The sequence below is a fragment of the Pseudomassariella vexata genome (assembly GCF_002105095.1).
Source record: "Pseudomassariella vexata strain CBS 129021 chromosome Unknown BCR38scaffold_13, whole genome shotgun sequence".
Lineage (NCBI taxonomy): Eukaryota > Fungi > Ascomycota > Sordariomycetes > Amphisphaeriales > Pseudomassariaceae > Pseudomassariella > Pseudomassariella vexata.
The window spans coordinates 972,319-986,369 of NW_024467968.1; the positions used below are offsets into that span (position 1 = coordinate 972,319).

A 14,051-nucleotide genomic window follows, 5' to 3' on the forward strand; every position below is an offset into this window, starting at 1 on the left:
ACATGCCAACAGAAGCGTGCCATACGCCTGCACCACAGCACTCGCAGTGAATAAGATTCGAGCCAACTCCGAGCCAAAACTTTGCATAAACTACACGAAGAACGGACATCACGCAAAAGACCCACTTGCGCCTGTCTGAACTGGATGTGCGGAGATGCGGTATCGCAGTTGCGCACAATACAGAGGACGTAATAACAACACGATTTTCATCAAGCAAAAGCGGCCGGTTGGCGCAACGGTAGCGCGTTCGACTCCAGATCGAAAGGTTATCTGTTCAAATCAGGTATCGGTCACGATACAATGTACCCGCATGTTCTTTCTTTTTTCCAGTTCTGCCTCAGCTGTGGCTGGAGGAAGTGAGACTGTTGGGAATATCTGGAAGGTTGGAAGACATGAAGCACAGGTGGTTAAATTGGAATGGCGATAGCTTTGGTGGGGGTGGAAGGGGGAGAATCGAAAGAACCGGAAATGTGCTTGCTCCAAATTTCAATTTTGCAAGCCAAAAAAAACCTCCCATGCGAATCAAAGGGGAAGAGGCAAAAAAATGTTTACTTAGTACGGTATACTATCGTGGAGAGGCTGGGAATCGAACCCAGAACCTTTTCCATGCTTGAAGCATGCTAAGGAAACGTCATACCACTCTATAGACAGGTTAGAATAATGGTTGATAACGAATTTGTGTCCATATTACATACAGACCACATCCCCCAGGAATTTGTTGATGGGAAGATACGTCTTGTTCTCGGCTATGTTATCTCATATTGTGGAGCTAACAACTTAGTATGAGACCTCCGTTCCGGACGGGGCAAAATTCTTATCGAGAGGACCCGTGTGGGCAATTGTGGTTTGGAACGAGTAGTTGTGGTGATGGTTTATCGTTTTTGCCCTACACTACCGAGTCATATATGTGGGGCCAACATGAACTTAGCACCTGAAATACCTCTTCTCCACCCATCTCTCCTCGAAGTCGGCTACCATATTGCCTACGACGACGGTGATTTCGGGGAAGACTTTAGTCAACCTGTGTACACCTACACGTCCTGCGGAATATGTCGCAAAGACGATCTTATCCTGTGGTACACCGTGGTCAACCAGAACCTGCACGGCCATGAGTGCCGAACCTCCGCTCGGCATCTGCGCATCGAGGAGAAGGACGCTCTCATGTTTGCTGATATCTTTCGGAAGCTTCAGATAATGCAGCTCTGGCTCACCGGTCCGAACATTGGACTGAATTAGTAGACGACCTGTCCTGCAATCGGGAATGACACGATGCAAACCCGTCTCAAACGTTGCACCACCACGAAGGACGATGACGGCGCTGACTTCGCCCTTAGCGGTCAAGCCTTGATATCTGTAGCCTTGCGGTGTCTGAATGACCTGTTCCTTGAAATGGACGTTGTTGAGAGCTCTAGGATGGGTTAGCATGAGGCCATGTGGGAATAGAGCGTGAGCTTTAAGTGTTGATGAGAAACACTGATGGGAATGGTTGCACTGACTGTTCGATGATCAAGCACGACAACCGGTCAAAGTAGAAAATAAAGTCTTCACTGGTCGTGTCAATGTCTTGAATGATAGTGCCCATGCCTCGGAGTTGTGTGGTCTGTTGGAGAACAATGACTCTTTCGGACAAGGGTTCACTTTCGAAGCCACTCTCGAGGCTCTTCAGTGCTGCTCGATGGTGCGTAGACTTCTCGAGAAGTTTTCTCTCGATGTACTGTGTTACCATACCTAGGTTCATTAGCAATAAGCCTATGGGGTTAGGTAACGACGGACATACTCATGGCCACCCTATTTTCCACGCCTCGTGGTACGATTATGTCTACCAGTCGCATTAGAGACCAAACATTGTGCTGTACAATGACGCCAATAGCGGCCTCATTGGCTTCAACGGCGGTTTTCATGTTGCAGAGAACTTACCCGCAACACCTCTCTGCGGTTGGACATACTGATTCTAGTGGTTAGCAACATGACCAACTCAAAATATGCAGGGCCGAACGAACTTTCTCAAAGTTTGGCTTGACGAAACCGAACCACTGCTTGATGCAGCCCTCAACATCTCGACCTCGATCTCGGACATCTCGTAAAACTGAAGTTGGCCAAGTCAATAAGGCCAGTTAAGCCAGGGCAAGTCTGGCTCCTTACTTCTTCTTGAGAGACATGTGTCGGCGTCGGCTTCACAGTATATCTGGATGCAGGTCAATACTTGGTTCACGCAAACGGTCAGGCGTGCATCTACTACATGCCTTCATGTCCAACAAACCCTGTATCCTCTCATCATGAAGAGCAAATATGCCTTCAAGGATGAGAACGTGAGGGGAGTATACCGTCGTAGTCTTCTCTAAACGCTGATGCTTTTCGAAGGAATAAACTGGGATTTGGGCGCGTTTTCTACGATCTATGAGTATGATATCTCCCACAGATCTGCCACAAATGTGGAAGAAACTCATCAGAGAGTGAATGGAACCTACCCGGCCTTAAGCTCGCTCAAGCAATGCAACAACTCATCGAAGTCGATTGCCTAGCACCATACCCGTTAGCAGCTAGGTTGGGTCGACCGACTTGAAAGAGCCAAACCTACCTCAGGTGAGTCAAAATCATACTCGTTTTTGAATGCCAACTTGGAAGACGCCGCGTCAAGAGGTTTATAGAACGAGTCCTTCACTGTGTAAGCGAAACCGTAGTGGTAGGTGACAGCGGACTGCTTACCATGGACAAAATGACGACCCAAGGGAGGTTCAAGTTGCTCACAATGGCATGGGAAAGGGTCGATTTCCCAGAACCCGAACTGCCAGCAACGCCAATGATGCTCAAATCTGCCCATGGTGGGCTATAATGGGCTCTTTTGGCGACCGAATCTCTCTGCTGTCGGTGATCTGCTACCACTGGCGGCGTTCCAATACCGATGTTCATCTTGGGAGCTCGATCGAACAAACTGGCGTAGCCAATAAAAGGCAAAGTAGTTACCAGTTATAAGTACAGGAATGTCACGATGGAGGAAGTCGCGTGACTGCTCGTTGTTCCAGATCCACGAGACGCTTTTCTCCAGAATTGGGACTGGAGATCGGAGCAGGGAAACCGAAATGAAGATCAAGGTGATACTTGGAGACTTGACAAATTGTTCACCGGAAGAAAATATCGATATATATATTCATCACCGATCGAAGAAGATGAGAAGCTCACTAGACTTCAAGACGCGTGCTCTCAATTGGACAAAAAGAGTAGCACTGACAGGGAGTTAGCAATTGTAGATGTCCGTCGACCCTGTCGGCCCATAGAAACTTCGAAAGCTATGGCCACCCAGAGCCCCACTACCAGCAGCTAGCCGCCACAAGCAAGTTTCCTCGCCTTTCATTGTTCACGCCCGCCGCAACCTCTCATCAATCCTTCCCTTCTCATCTTGTTTTTTTCAGCCTCGGGGGACGACGGACTTCATCACCTCTCGTCCCGTCCCGTCCAGCTTAGTATTCTCTACCTTCCTTCCTTCTACCTATCTTCGTTGCTAGGAGACTAACAAATGCATGTCCTCGTCAACTGTGCGCGAGTTCGAGGCACAGCTGCGACGAGCGAGGGATCTGTCGGAAGCTTTGCTGCACCCTAAAATGGTATGTCGAGCAAACTTGTCTGGCTTGCATATCCCACCGAGGCTGACGATGTTCCTGTCCAGACTTCGTCGACGTCCACCGCCACGCCCATGAAGCACGCCTTCATGCGGCAAGTTGATGAGGTCAAGTCTCCCAAGAGGTAAGCACCCACTTCCAATTTCTTGTCGGAAAACTTTTCCATCGGTCCATGAGACGGACCTATACTACATGATGCAACAAATAATCAATGGGAATCTCTCTGAGCAAAACGCATGCGGAGAAACGATTTTAATTACTTTCTGATTCACGTCCCTCTACGTTGTCTATATATCATTGCCTCGTTCAACAAACTGACATGTGTCGCAGCGACATCAACGCCTTGATCCTCGACTACCTCACTATGGCTGGCTATCCCAATGCGGCTGCCCGCTTCTCTGCCGAGGCCAACCTCCAGCCTCAACAAGATGACGCCTCTATCGTCGCTAGACAGCAGATCCAGAACTCAATACACAAGGGAGACATCCAAGTTGCGATAAATGCCCTGAATGACATGGACCCTGAGGTATGTAACAAGACTTTGGCTGCTTCCCACCTCAATCCACCTGCTATGATTAGAAACCAAGTTTTACATGCACCACTCTTATAGTCTTCGGATTAGTGATGAGACACAACCACTTTTGCATGAGCATTATTTGCACCCTTACTTCATTACTGCCCCGATGTTGCCTTCACTGTGCTGACTACAAGTCAAGATCCTGGATACGGATGCCCCTCTGCACTTTGCTCTGCTTCGGCTTCAACTTGTGGAGCTGATCCGGCAGTGTACGTCGAGTCCGGGAGGGGATATCACTCCTGCTTTGGACTTCGCTACGGAACAGCTCGGCCCGCGTGCTCCCACCAATAGTCAATTCCTTGAAGACCTCGAGAAGACCATGACCCTCCTCGTTTTTCGCGATACGGTTGACCCCCCAGTTGCGGAACTTTTGAAGCCTGATCTGCGGAGAGACGTCGCAGATAAGGTGAATAAAGCCATCCTGCAACGTCAGCAACAACGTAGGGATGCTGCGATCCGGCATCTCGTCCAGATGCGGGCGTGGGGCGAAGAAGCCGTTCGCAAGGAGACCAAGAAGGACTTGCCTGCCAGAATTGAGCTGGGTCTCAATGGCGACGAGTCTGACAAGGACGGGCTCCAAGAGAATGGGCACGAACCCATGATAGTGACATAGGGTCTTCCCATGGATTTGTTCGGAGCTTAAGTTGCAATATCTGCACTTAGAATTAACAAAGCTACGAAGGAGATGGGAGACTGTTGGTCATGGCATCAACTCTAATCTAGAAACAACCACGGATGAACCCATTGACGAGGATCGCGACGACGAGGACGACGAAGAAATGCCTGCTTTGCGTCCGGCATGATTTGATTTCAGCTGCTTTTTCTGCGAGGCGTTTAGGGGACTCAGGGCTACGGCACCAGTACGAGGCAATTATTGGCGTTATATTCTTTCGCCAGGACGTGGGCGTATTGAAACGATGGGGCATGGGGCATGACGACGGCGCTCGCAGCAATGACAAAGCCCCATATAGGATAGGTCATGGCGTTAGCTTCGGAAACAGCACGGCATTGTACCAGCACTTGCTTCTGGACAGCTCTGGCACGGGCCAAAAACACAATTAACTAGAGGTGTGCTCGCAAAGAAGACCATTGGTGTCATGTTTTTAACATATATACAATTGACCAACCCCTAATGGCTCGTGCCGCTTTAAAGACTTGATTGACTTGAGCCACTGCACCTGACTATTTCGACTCTCTAGTTTACTTTGTGCGGACGTGCTTTAGCTTCCCCGGGGTGTACAAGAAGTTGTTGGCGTAGGCCTTGGGCGTAAACGATCGTTTGTTGGGTTGCTGAACGAAGTACTCGTAGCCCTGCTTCTCGGCGAAGGCAATGGCGTCCTCCTTGCTCTTGAAGTTGAGATGTGTGCCTTGCATGATATCACCCGAGGATTGCCAGCCCATCAGCGGGTTCTCCCATCGGTGACCCTTAGGAAGCACGTCCCAATCCATACGCCAGTGGTGCGCACCCCAGTTTCCGGACTGAGTTGCTGGTTTGCTCGGTTGGAAGATGCTAACGCATGTCAGCACATATTTGCGTGGGATTCGGGTTGGGAATTGAGGCTATATACCGGACGGTGCGAGCTTGCAGCTCCATAGGCGCACCGGAGAGCACCGCGGCGGGTAGGACCTCGCCTTCCTCGCTGCCGTCCATTACTCGCTTTGGGACAGGTGTGAAGGTCCTGCAGTCCTTCGTCAGTATCATCCTGAGTTCATACAGGTCCTCCAAGGTAAGACATACGATGTCGCCTTGTCGATGTGCACACCATAATCGGGCGAGTTGGCAGGCCTTGCGGCAGGAGTAATACCCGCACCCGCTGGCGTCGTCTCGGTCAGGGCTTTGGCATCGTCGGTTTTAAATCGTCGCTGTACCGCTGCGTACGCGGGCCTCGATATTGATGTTGCGGAGCGGAGCAGCTTAGCTGTGGTCTGGGTTCGTAGGGACGCCATGGTAAGTAGTTGTTCGGCGTCGAATGCGTGCTGCAATTGACGTCGATTCTTCGTGTATGACCTCGCTCCAAGCGTTAAAACCACTCAGTGCTGCGTAAAGTTGAATTCCAGCAGCGTCAATTGGAGGTTCAAGCTTCGACTGTGGCGAGTATCCTCTTTGTGGCTGAGTACATTACTTGATTGGCTGCTGGCAATCGGAGTCCGCGCTAAGCAGGTTCGGGAAACCGGCGAGGTCTTTTCGTGATTTGGGGATTGATGACTGCGACCCTCAAATGTCAAGCTTCGAAATTACCGAACCCGCCCGTCCCCCATTACAACGAACAACCCCTCAGACCCTCAACTGTCCGGAAACACGGCCAATTGATCACTGCGGCTACGACTCTCCCTTCTTTCGTTCATAGCCCGACCACCGGACATCTACCAAAATGAGCTTCGTTACTCGACGGGCGCTGTCGACCCTCATCCCTCCTAAGGTGCGTCTTGGACCTTCTAAGACCTGTTATTGAAGATATTCACTGACTCTTGGATATATAGGTCGCTTCTCCAAATGTACGTACACTCTCCCCTCTCCACAAGAACCGCCCGCTTGCTCGCGCCGATGATGCTTGGAGATGGAAGACCAGGACTAAGATGACTGAACAACCATGATGCTGGAGAAAGGAATGATAGAATGATAGAATGCTGACGGACTTCAAACAGGCCATTGGCGCTGCCCCCGATGCCCTACGCATGAAGCGTGTCGTCAGCTTCTACGAGAAACTCCCCCGCGGCCCGGCTCCCAAGGTCGAGGCCAAGGGTCTCCTCGGCCGATACCAGGCCAAGCATTTTGCTGGCGAGAACGCCTCCGCCAAGCGTACGTTATTCTGCGGCTGATCCATACCCAAGTTCTCATGGGTTTTTATAACTAACCCATGCCCATTATAGCCATCATCCACGCCATCGGCCTCATTCTCGTCATTGGGTATCCCATGACCTACTACTTCCACTTGCGTGAGTCAATCAATCCGTCCTATAGTTCTGGACAACGATATACTGATAATGTGTAGGCCACCACAAGAACAACGCCCACTAGATTGATCATTTATGTGGGAAGCGCAAGGTAATTAGGATGTGTACATGACTTAGAGAAGGGGCAAGCTTTGGACCTTGCTTGGGATAAGGAATTATTCCAGTGTTACAATTAGTCGAGCAGCCAATCATCAGAGACAAGCGAAGATACTTTTGTTCGCGGCTTATATCAATGTTGTCAATATCCGCGACGCCGTACTTCGAAGTCTATATCCACGATGCCCAAAGTCTTGAATCCTGTCCATCCCATTCAATCACGGTAATTCCAGCACTCTGAAGTCGCTGAGCCACATGCTCATGATATCAAGATGTTCGAGTTGAAGTGCTAACAGCAGAGCAATAGAAATGGCAGCACGCACATGCGGGTCAGCCTTTTATCAGAGGATACCCCTGGCTAGCCCTGACCAGCCCTGACAACTTGTAGTATTACAGTACTATTATGTATTCTGTCTGTGAGAAGCACCAGTTAACGACAATCAAAATGAGGAGAAGAGGGTACCTATGATTGAATCAAAGTAAGTATGGATTCTTCAAGTGGCCTGCGAGGTCCCAATTCGAAGTTACATCAGTGGTGGCCAGTGCCGTCTTTGGATTCTGCGATGAAATACATATAGAGAGGCCTAAATTGAAAAGGTTGACGCATGAAACCCGGGCCAACACCTTCGCGAAGCTGCAGGCAATGTCGGTTGTATCAAGATAATCGGCGCGATCAATGGAGGACAGGGCGTGCGTTGTCCGCCCCAAACTCGAATCCTACCCGGCCATGGAAGTCTTTCGTCGCAGACAGTGACTTGACCAAGGACCTATTGCTGCTCATCTCGGTCACTGTTGATAATGACAGCCTTCGACTTCATGATGTAGGTGGGTCCACGCTGATATCCTGAAGCCAAACACATTTGACACGAGGCACAAGGCAGAAGGTTTGTATTACTACATGTTATCTCGCCGGCAACGTTGGAGCTTTGACTTCGTATTCAAACTTTTGTCTTGCACCAGGGTCTCTACTGCGAACAAGATCAGGTAGTACAGCAGACTGCGCTACAACTCCGGTGCAAACCACGACCTTCAAGACTTTGCTGGTCAGTTGTCGTGCGGTTCTTTCCTCTTACCCTGGGCTTCATGTACTGATTGATACTTATGCCGATCGGCAGTTTTCTAACGACACATGTCTTGATTTTTCACTCATCCTTGGCAAATGAAGAAGGCTCTTGCCTCTGCATAACCTTGGTAGTTAGTTGACGCAACGAAGTGAACCGCTGCGGGAGGCGATTAATGAGAGGTCCTCGTTCTGGGAATTCCTTTGCCTTCCGGCTCCTATGCCCGCCAAGTGACTTGTTCACCATTACCGTATCTCACTTGTCTTTCTGTTGCTGAAGGTGCCGCCGATGTTGGTAAAAGCGAATAACTCTCAAATCTGCATTGTCTCAGTTGTTATTTCATCTGAGGACCTACGTATCTGAAACATCGGATAGCTTACTTCTTTAGCCAATGCTCAAGTCAGTCACATCTCACGAGACGTTACATTACAGAGCCTATCGCATTATGAATATTGTTCTTTATTGATCATGGCCAAGCTCAAGTAGGTATCAGGGCCATTCATCACCAACTGCGACAGTCGCTGTTTTTGTCCCTGCCTCCCCGATATTCATATCGTATTGCCCTTTGAATTCTCGATCTCTTTTCTCAAGTCAAAGATCAACTCGTTCCTTCAGATCGTAAAAGACGGAGCTGGCAATACGATCAAAAGTCATACCAGCCACTGAGACACTGCCAGTCATCGAATCTCGTCGCTGTTGCTAATTGTACAAATGCTGTCATCGTGGGAAAGGGCCCTATGCATGGGCCAATACCCACCATCACAGTAAAAAGGTGTGGTAAGTGGGTGAACATGCAACGTCATGTTACAAGTCAGATTGTGTATACAGAGGTGGGGTCGGAGATTTGGCATCTGTGGCAAACAAGGAGGTGTCGACCTGGGTTGGGCACAAAGCTGCACATTGAATCGCATAGTTTGACAGATGCATGTCGCTTATGTCTGGGCTGTCTGAGCAGTAGAGTTGTGTCTACTCCAGTTTTCGGAACGGCCGCGGAAGCTGCCACGCCCCCTGGTAGACGAGAGCCTGTCGGAACGCTCAGGGCGTTCGGAAGAGGGAGCGAGGCTATGATCTCCAGAAAAGTTGGAAGACTCTCTTCCACCACGCTGGCCACCTCTAGAAACATGTCGCGCGCCTCGAGACGGTTGCCGTCGGGAAGAGTTGCTCTTCACTCGAGGAGGGAAAGGTGCCGGTACTGTTTTCGAATCACCCATGCCCGGTACGGAGATGCGGATCACAGACTTATTGTTCACCGACTCATAGGGAAATCGATGCGTCTCAGATGCTGTGGCATCAACCCGTAGTCGTGAGACGAGTGGGCCCCAGTTAGGTTCGACGGCATGCCACAAGGCGTCCGGTGCATCGTTTGGCAGACGGACCTGCGGCAGAGAACCCATCTCTTGTTCGCCAAAGCACTCCTCGGCCATTTCTCTGCTAGTGAACGAGCTATAGTCGCTACTGGTTGAACTCGCCGAGGACAGACTAGGCAACGAAACAGTCGCTGACACGTAGGAATGAGCGTAGTCGAATGCAGACTTGCTGGCTGAATCGACGGACATGGGCTTAGCAGGAGATACTCGGGTTCGGCCCATAAGACTGTTAATCTTCTCTTGCCAACTTTCCTGCGTCGTGATTTCATGCGGTCTCTGGTGAAGTGAACCATGGCTAGGCGGACGGCCTGTTGTAGATTGAGAAGCTGATCTGGGAGGACCTGCTGCGACGGCGGCGGCAAACGAGGCTGGTCGCCGAGGGGGTGCAATTGGTGCAGGCGCTGCAGCTGCAGAAGCAGACGGCAGTCTCACCGCAGCAGGTGGCAGTTTCACGACGGGTCGCGTGGGAGGGAGTGATACATGGGGACGGGCGGCATCACCGTCGTATGCTGGGTGGTCGTCCATTGTAGGTGGAGGTGGCGTAGGCGATTTGGATCTTGACTGAACTGATGTCTCGTCCGAGCGAATATCCCTTGGGCCAGGTTGAGGGAAGAAACGAGAGCCAGCCCGAGACTGGGGCATATGTCCCGACGTAGCATCTCCTGCAGGGGGCATGGGCGGTCGTCTCCCATAGTCATGGCGCATGCCGTTGGGACCAGGTTGCTGGCGGTAGTCTTGAGAGATAGGGGGTGCCATAGCTTCATGTCGATCAACTCTGTGAGGCGCGTTGGAGGCCGTAGATGTATTCCACGAAGCATTGGGTGCGCCTTTCGGTTCGCCGTGGACAGACGTTGTAGTTGCAACCTTTGTGCGCTTGCCGTCGTCGTTAATATTAACCGACCGCCAAGTGTCTCTCACTGAAGCCTGAGCGTCGTCCAAAGTCGCACCCTGGCCAGCCAGGCCTTTCATTTGCTCTTCCATACGCTTCTGGCTCTCGAGTCTGATGACGCGATCGTCAGCAGCAATATCTGCATTCACCCAAGGGTTTCGCGATGCCGGTCGTTGAGCACCTGGGACTTGACTGCGGCTAGGTGGAGCTATGGGAGCTATGCGACCAGGGCCAGTATCTGGGCGCTGCTGATTCTGTGACGTTGCACGCGGAGGCGCAATTGGCGCTGGGCGGGAAACCATGGTGGAGGGTTCAGCAGGTTGCGAGTCGGCCAGGTTGCCGAGGTCAGCGTTGAAGGTCCCATTGCCGAGTGAACGATCGTTTCCGGGTGCGGCCCAAACGTTTCTAGAAGTTGTCTGTATGCTACTGCTCCATGAGGCTAAACGTTCAGAAGGCTGGTGCTTTTCGGGCCATGTGGCTGTAGTCTGCGACCCTGGTGCTGATGCTGGGAGAGACGGGTCGGCTTGGTGCTTGTCTGCTGAATTGATAGCTGCACCATTGACCTGTGATTCCAGCTTGCTATCAGAATCAGACTTCACAACAGATTGCTTAGCCTCTGCAAGCGTTACCTGTCTCTCGGCAAGTTCAGCCTTGGACATCAGGGCTGCCGGAATGGTGTCACGCTGTTGTATTTGAGTAGGGGCGTTGGCCTCGTCCTTCTTATTGCTCTTCCGCTCTGGCGGTGGGCCCATGGCCTCAAGCTTGAGGCGAATGCGCTCCTTTCGTGCGGCTTCCTCGCGGGCTTCCTCCTCCATTCTGCGCTTTATGGCCAACTCTCGACGTTCGCGCATCAACTTTTTCTGCAGTTCGAGTTCTTCTTCAACGGAGGGTTGAGATACAGGCGTCATCTCGGGCGCGCTGTAAGCCGGTACGGAGTGAACTTGGCCAGGAGACCGTCGCGGCTGCCACGGCTGAGCAGCATGTGTACGAGGGGTGGGATGTGTGACAGCCGGCGAGAATGATCCAGACACTGGACTACCTGCACCTCCTGTCTGGTGTAGTTCAGGAGCAGCAATTTCTTGAGGTTTCCCTAGACGTCCAGCAAGACTGCCACTACCACCACTCACATTAGAAGAACCACGACGTCGACCGTACGTTAAAGGATCCTGCCCACTCGTGCGGCTTGTCTGAAAGGCTGCTGAAGGCTCAGCCGCACCTCCTTGATCATGTGGGTGAGGACGTTGGAGCAAAGCTGGGTGGCCTCGCGGATCATGTCGCGACCCTCTGCGGTCATTGACAGGTTCATATCTGCCAGACTGGGAGTTAAACAGCTCTCGGTTGCCGCCTGCCTGGCCCTCTCTCCACGAAGAACGGCTGAAGTCGTCCGCCGCAATCTCTTTAGCCGGAGGCGGTGTCATGCTCTTGACCATTGGCGCATCACGAGGAGGATAACCGCGGTGCCCGGCCTGCTGCTGGTGTTGATTCGGTACATCCACAGGAATGGGTGCCCTCTCGATAGGACCTACACTGGCCCAAGGCGATTTCACCGGAGTAGAAAGCGCGGGGATCTTAGCAACAAGAGTCGGCTTCTCGGGTGCGCCTTTGAGTACGAGGCCCTTTCCAGATGTCAGAACACCAGGCTTGACAGATGGCGATGCTCTCGCATTGGGAGAGGCGCTCGGTGCCGGTGACTTTGGCTTTTCGGTCTGGCTATCCTTCGCGAGGACCGCAGGCGCTGCTGAAGGCGTGGGGGGATTCTCCTCAACCTGCGGCAACGTGATCTTGGTTCCATCGGTCCAGGTTATGGTATCCGGTGCCCATTCCTCGTCATCGTCAATGTCGGCCCAGTTCGATTGGCCGCGATCGTCCTCGGGACGTAGTCGATCAGCCATGTGGATGCCATACTTGCTCATAAGTTCCTCGTCAGACAGTTTCTTCGGCTCCGGTTGAGGCACGGCTAAAGAAAGGGTAGTTAGAGTCGGCGCAAACACCGAGAAAGTGCAGACGCAATCAGGAGCACCGGGATTGCTTACGTCGGTTCTTGTTCCAAACAGTATTCGGGTCGGGAGCCGAAGTGGTCTTTCCATTAGACGCCAGTGTCTTAGTAGAGCCGCCCAAGCTGGTATTCGACTTTGCGACCAGCTTCAATTTGGAGCCGGAGGATGCCACGGGTGTGGGGGTGGTAGTCGACGTAGCCGATCCGGTAGACTCGGGTCGCGACGTGGGATTCACGGCGCCCTTGGACGCCAGGAAGCTCCGGTTGACGGAGACCGATTTGAAGCTCTGCGGCTTCTTGATGGTAGACGAAGTGCGTCCATGGCCTTTCTTATCGCTAGACTTCACCTTGGATGCTTCGGTATCTGAGCCCCCACTCACGCTGGTTTCTGCCGAATTTACGAGCTCGTCAACAATCTCGGCGATTTGCTTGTTCTGGATTTCGTCGACATTCTGGGAGTCGGGTTCGGTAGCCTGAGTCTGCATTGAGGGCAAAATGAGTCAGCGAAATGATCTTGCGACGATGCGAAAGATGCGAGGCCAGCAAATGGACTGGGGTTCAAAGACTCACCAGCACGGGTTCAGTTACAGAGGCATCGACCGGCTTGTCAGCTGTGGCCTCAGGAGCCATCATCCACGGGTCGAAATTCGTCAGAGGTGTGTTGATTGAAGACGCAACGGCCTGAGGAGAGTGTTGGTGAGGATATGCCGGATGTAATCACTATGAAGACGGGGAGATGGGGATGTCTTCTCTCCTTTGCTGCGGCTGGCAAAAGATTGAATGTCGCTTTGATGACTGCTGTCCGAGCTGGAAGGTACAGGTCTTGGTGTCCAAATCGGGTCAAGCGTAGAAAAGTGGAGTTGATTTATTCGAGAAGGCAGGAACCCAGCCTTGCGTTAGAAGATCTGCATAAATCAACACCGATAAAAATGGGTCATCAGGCTGAACCTCGAATGTTCGCCTGGGATTCACGGGCAAATCACGCCTTGATTATTCAACCCAGAATGACAATAGAATAACAGATTATTCAGGTTTATTACAGTGTATTTTCAGCGTGGTAACTTGGTATAAGCAGTGATGCCCACCTGTTCCACCAAGAGATGATGGAATGACGAACGTGCTTTCCAATATCTTTTCTATGGTATGACCGGACACGACCAGACCTACATGGCATGGATCTTCCAATGGGATTATGGACCCTGTAAAATACTCAGCTGATTTTAAGGTCAAGTTAAGAGCTATCTCGCTTTCTTATTCCTATGTTGATGGCATCGAACCCTCCCCTACCAAAAGGAGATAATCGGCTTTAAGAATTGCACTTAGATGGGGCAACTGTTCAAGCCTCAGATTCAATGTACCAAGATTAGCTGAACCTCTTGTTCTTACCTGGGTAAGCATTGCAGTACAGTTCATGCAGCAGTACTCTTCCACGAGAGTTATAGTGACTTTCTTAAGATCATCGATGCTCAAGAGGACTTTTAATAGATCCATAA

At 51.4% G+C, this 14,051-nt stretch overlaps 5 protein-coding genes and 1 non-coding gene across 6 annotated transcripts; 3 read left to right on the forward strand and 3 right to left on the reverse strand.

Annotated features, from left to right (window-relative positions):
- The first annotated feature begins 221 nt into the window (after nt 1-221).
- On the forward strand, nt 222-293 carry BCR38DRAFT_t293. Its single transcript has one exon. It is a non-coding gene; the product is annotated as a tRNA-Trp (tRNA).
- Nucleotides 294-611: 318 nt separating this feature from the next.
- BCR38DRAFT_445306 (uridine kinase) lies at nt 612-3,227 on the reverse strand. Its single transcript, XM_040861003.1, has 11 exons — nt 2,707-3,227; nt 2,579-2,656; nt 2,469-2,518; nt 2,244-2,388; nt 2,143-2,185; nt 2,001-2,086; nt 1,918-1,945; nt 1,778-1,819; nt 1,497-1,728; nt 696-1,408; nt 612-641 (listed from the first exon to the last, which is right to left on the reverse strand). Exons 1-10 carry the CDS (start codon nt 2,908-2,910, stop codon nt 925-927), a joined length of 1,392 nt encoding a protein of 463 aa, XP_040712288.1. The 5' UTR covers nt 2,911-3,227; the 3' UTR covers nt 612-641; nt 696-924.
- Nucleotides 3,228-3,371: 144 nt separating this feature from the next.
- On the forward strand, nt 3,372-5,289 carry BCR38DRAFT_445310 (CTLH/CRA C-terminal to lish motif domain-containing protein). Its single transcript, XM_040861004.1, has 4 exons — nt 3,372-3,602; nt 3,665-3,741; nt 3,948-4,143; nt 4,334-5,289. The coding sequence occupies exons 1-4, from the start codon at nt 3,519-3,521 to the stop codon at nt 4,805-4,807; spliced, it is 831 nt and encodes a 276-aa protein (XP_040712289.1). The 5' UTR covers nt 3,372-3,518; the 3' UTR covers nt 4,808-5,289.
- On the reverse strand, nt 5,290-6,231 carry BCR38DRAFT_445313 (ETC complex I subunit conserved region-domain-containing protein). Its single transcript, XM_040861005.1, has 3 exons — nt 5,933-6,231; nt 5,763-5,873; nt 5,290-5,704 (listed from the first exon to the last, which is right to left on the reverse strand). Exons 1-3 carry the CDS (start codon nt 6,139-6,141, stop codon nt 5,395-5,397), a joined length of 630 nt encoding a protein of 209 aa, XP_040712290.1. The 5' UTR covers nt 6,142-6,231; the 3' UTR covers nt 5,290-5,394.
- A 335-nt stretch (nt 6,232-6,566) lies between these two features.
- On the forward strand, nt 6,567-7,213 carry BCR38DRAFT_488735 (mitochondrial F1-F0 ATP synthase subunit F of fungi-domain-containing protein; the record flags this gene model as incomplete). The annotated part of the gene is made up of 5 exons (XM_040864313.1): nt 6,567-6,614; nt 6,676-6,690; nt 6,841-6,994; nt 7,066-7,131; nt 7,188-7,213. 5 exons carry the CDS (start codon nt 6,567-6,569, stop codon nt 7,211-7,213), a joined length of 309 nt encoding a protein of 102 aa, XP_040712291.1.
- A 2,025-nt stretch (nt 7,214-9,238) lies between these two features.
- BCR38DRAFT_412713 (uncharacterized protein) lies at nt 9,239-13,188 on the reverse strand (the record flags this gene model as incomplete). Its single annotated transcript, XM_040858732.1, has 3 exons — nt 9,239-12,519; nt 12,596-13,037; nt 13,129-13,188. The coding sequence occupies 3 exons, from the start codon at nt 13,186-13,188 to the stop codon at nt 9,239-9,241; spliced, it is 3,783 nt and encodes a 1,260-aa protein (XP_040712292.1).
- Nucleotides 13,189-14,051: the final 863 nt, after the last annotated feature.

What these genes read in the sequence shown, in the direction of transcription:
- BCR38DRAFT_445306 (XM_040861003.1), bottom strand. Translation starts at nt 2,910, where the DNA reads ATGAACATCGGTATTGGAACGCCGCCAGTGGTAGCAGATCACCGACAG. An exon ending in AGGGTTTGTTGGACATGAAG is followed by an intron (nt 2,186 to 2,243) that starts GCATGTAGTAGA and finishes ACCTGCATCCAG; the next exon opens with ATATACTGTGAAGCCGACGC. An exon ending in ACCGCAGAGAGGTGTTGCGG is followed by an intron (nt 1,820 to 1,917) that starts GTAAGTTCTCTG and finishes TGCGACTGGTAG; the next exon opens with ACATAATCGTACCACGAGGC.
- BCR38DRAFT_445310 (XM_040861004.1), top strand. Translation starts at nt 3,519, where the DNA reads ATGTCCTCGTCAACTGTGCGCGAGTTCGAGGCACAGCTGCGACGAGCG. An exon ending in CTTTGCTGCACCCTAAAATG is followed by an intron (nt 3,603 to 3,664) that starts GTATGTCGAGCA and finishes GTTCCTGTCCAG; the next exon opens with ACTTCGTCGACGTCCACCGC. An exon ending in GAGGTCAAGTCTCCCAAGAG is followed by an intron (nt 3,742 to 3,947) that starts GTAAGCACCCAC and finishes CATGTGTCGCAG; the next exon opens with CGACATCAACGCCTTGATCC.
- BCR38DRAFT_445313 (XM_040861005.1), bottom strand. Translation starts at nt 6,141, where the DNA reads ATGGCGTCCCTACGAACCCAGACCACAGCTAAGCTGCTCCGCTCCGCA. An exon ending in CACATCGACAAGGCGACATC is followed by an intron (nt 5,874 to 5,932) that starts GTATGTCTTACC and finishes GAAGGACTGCAG; the next exon opens with GACCTTCACACCTGTCCCAA. An exon ending in CTGCAAGCTCGCACCGTCCG is followed by an intron (nt 5,705 to 5,762) that starts GTATATAGCCTC and finishes GACATGCGTTAG; the next exon opens with CATCTTCCAACCGAGCAAAC.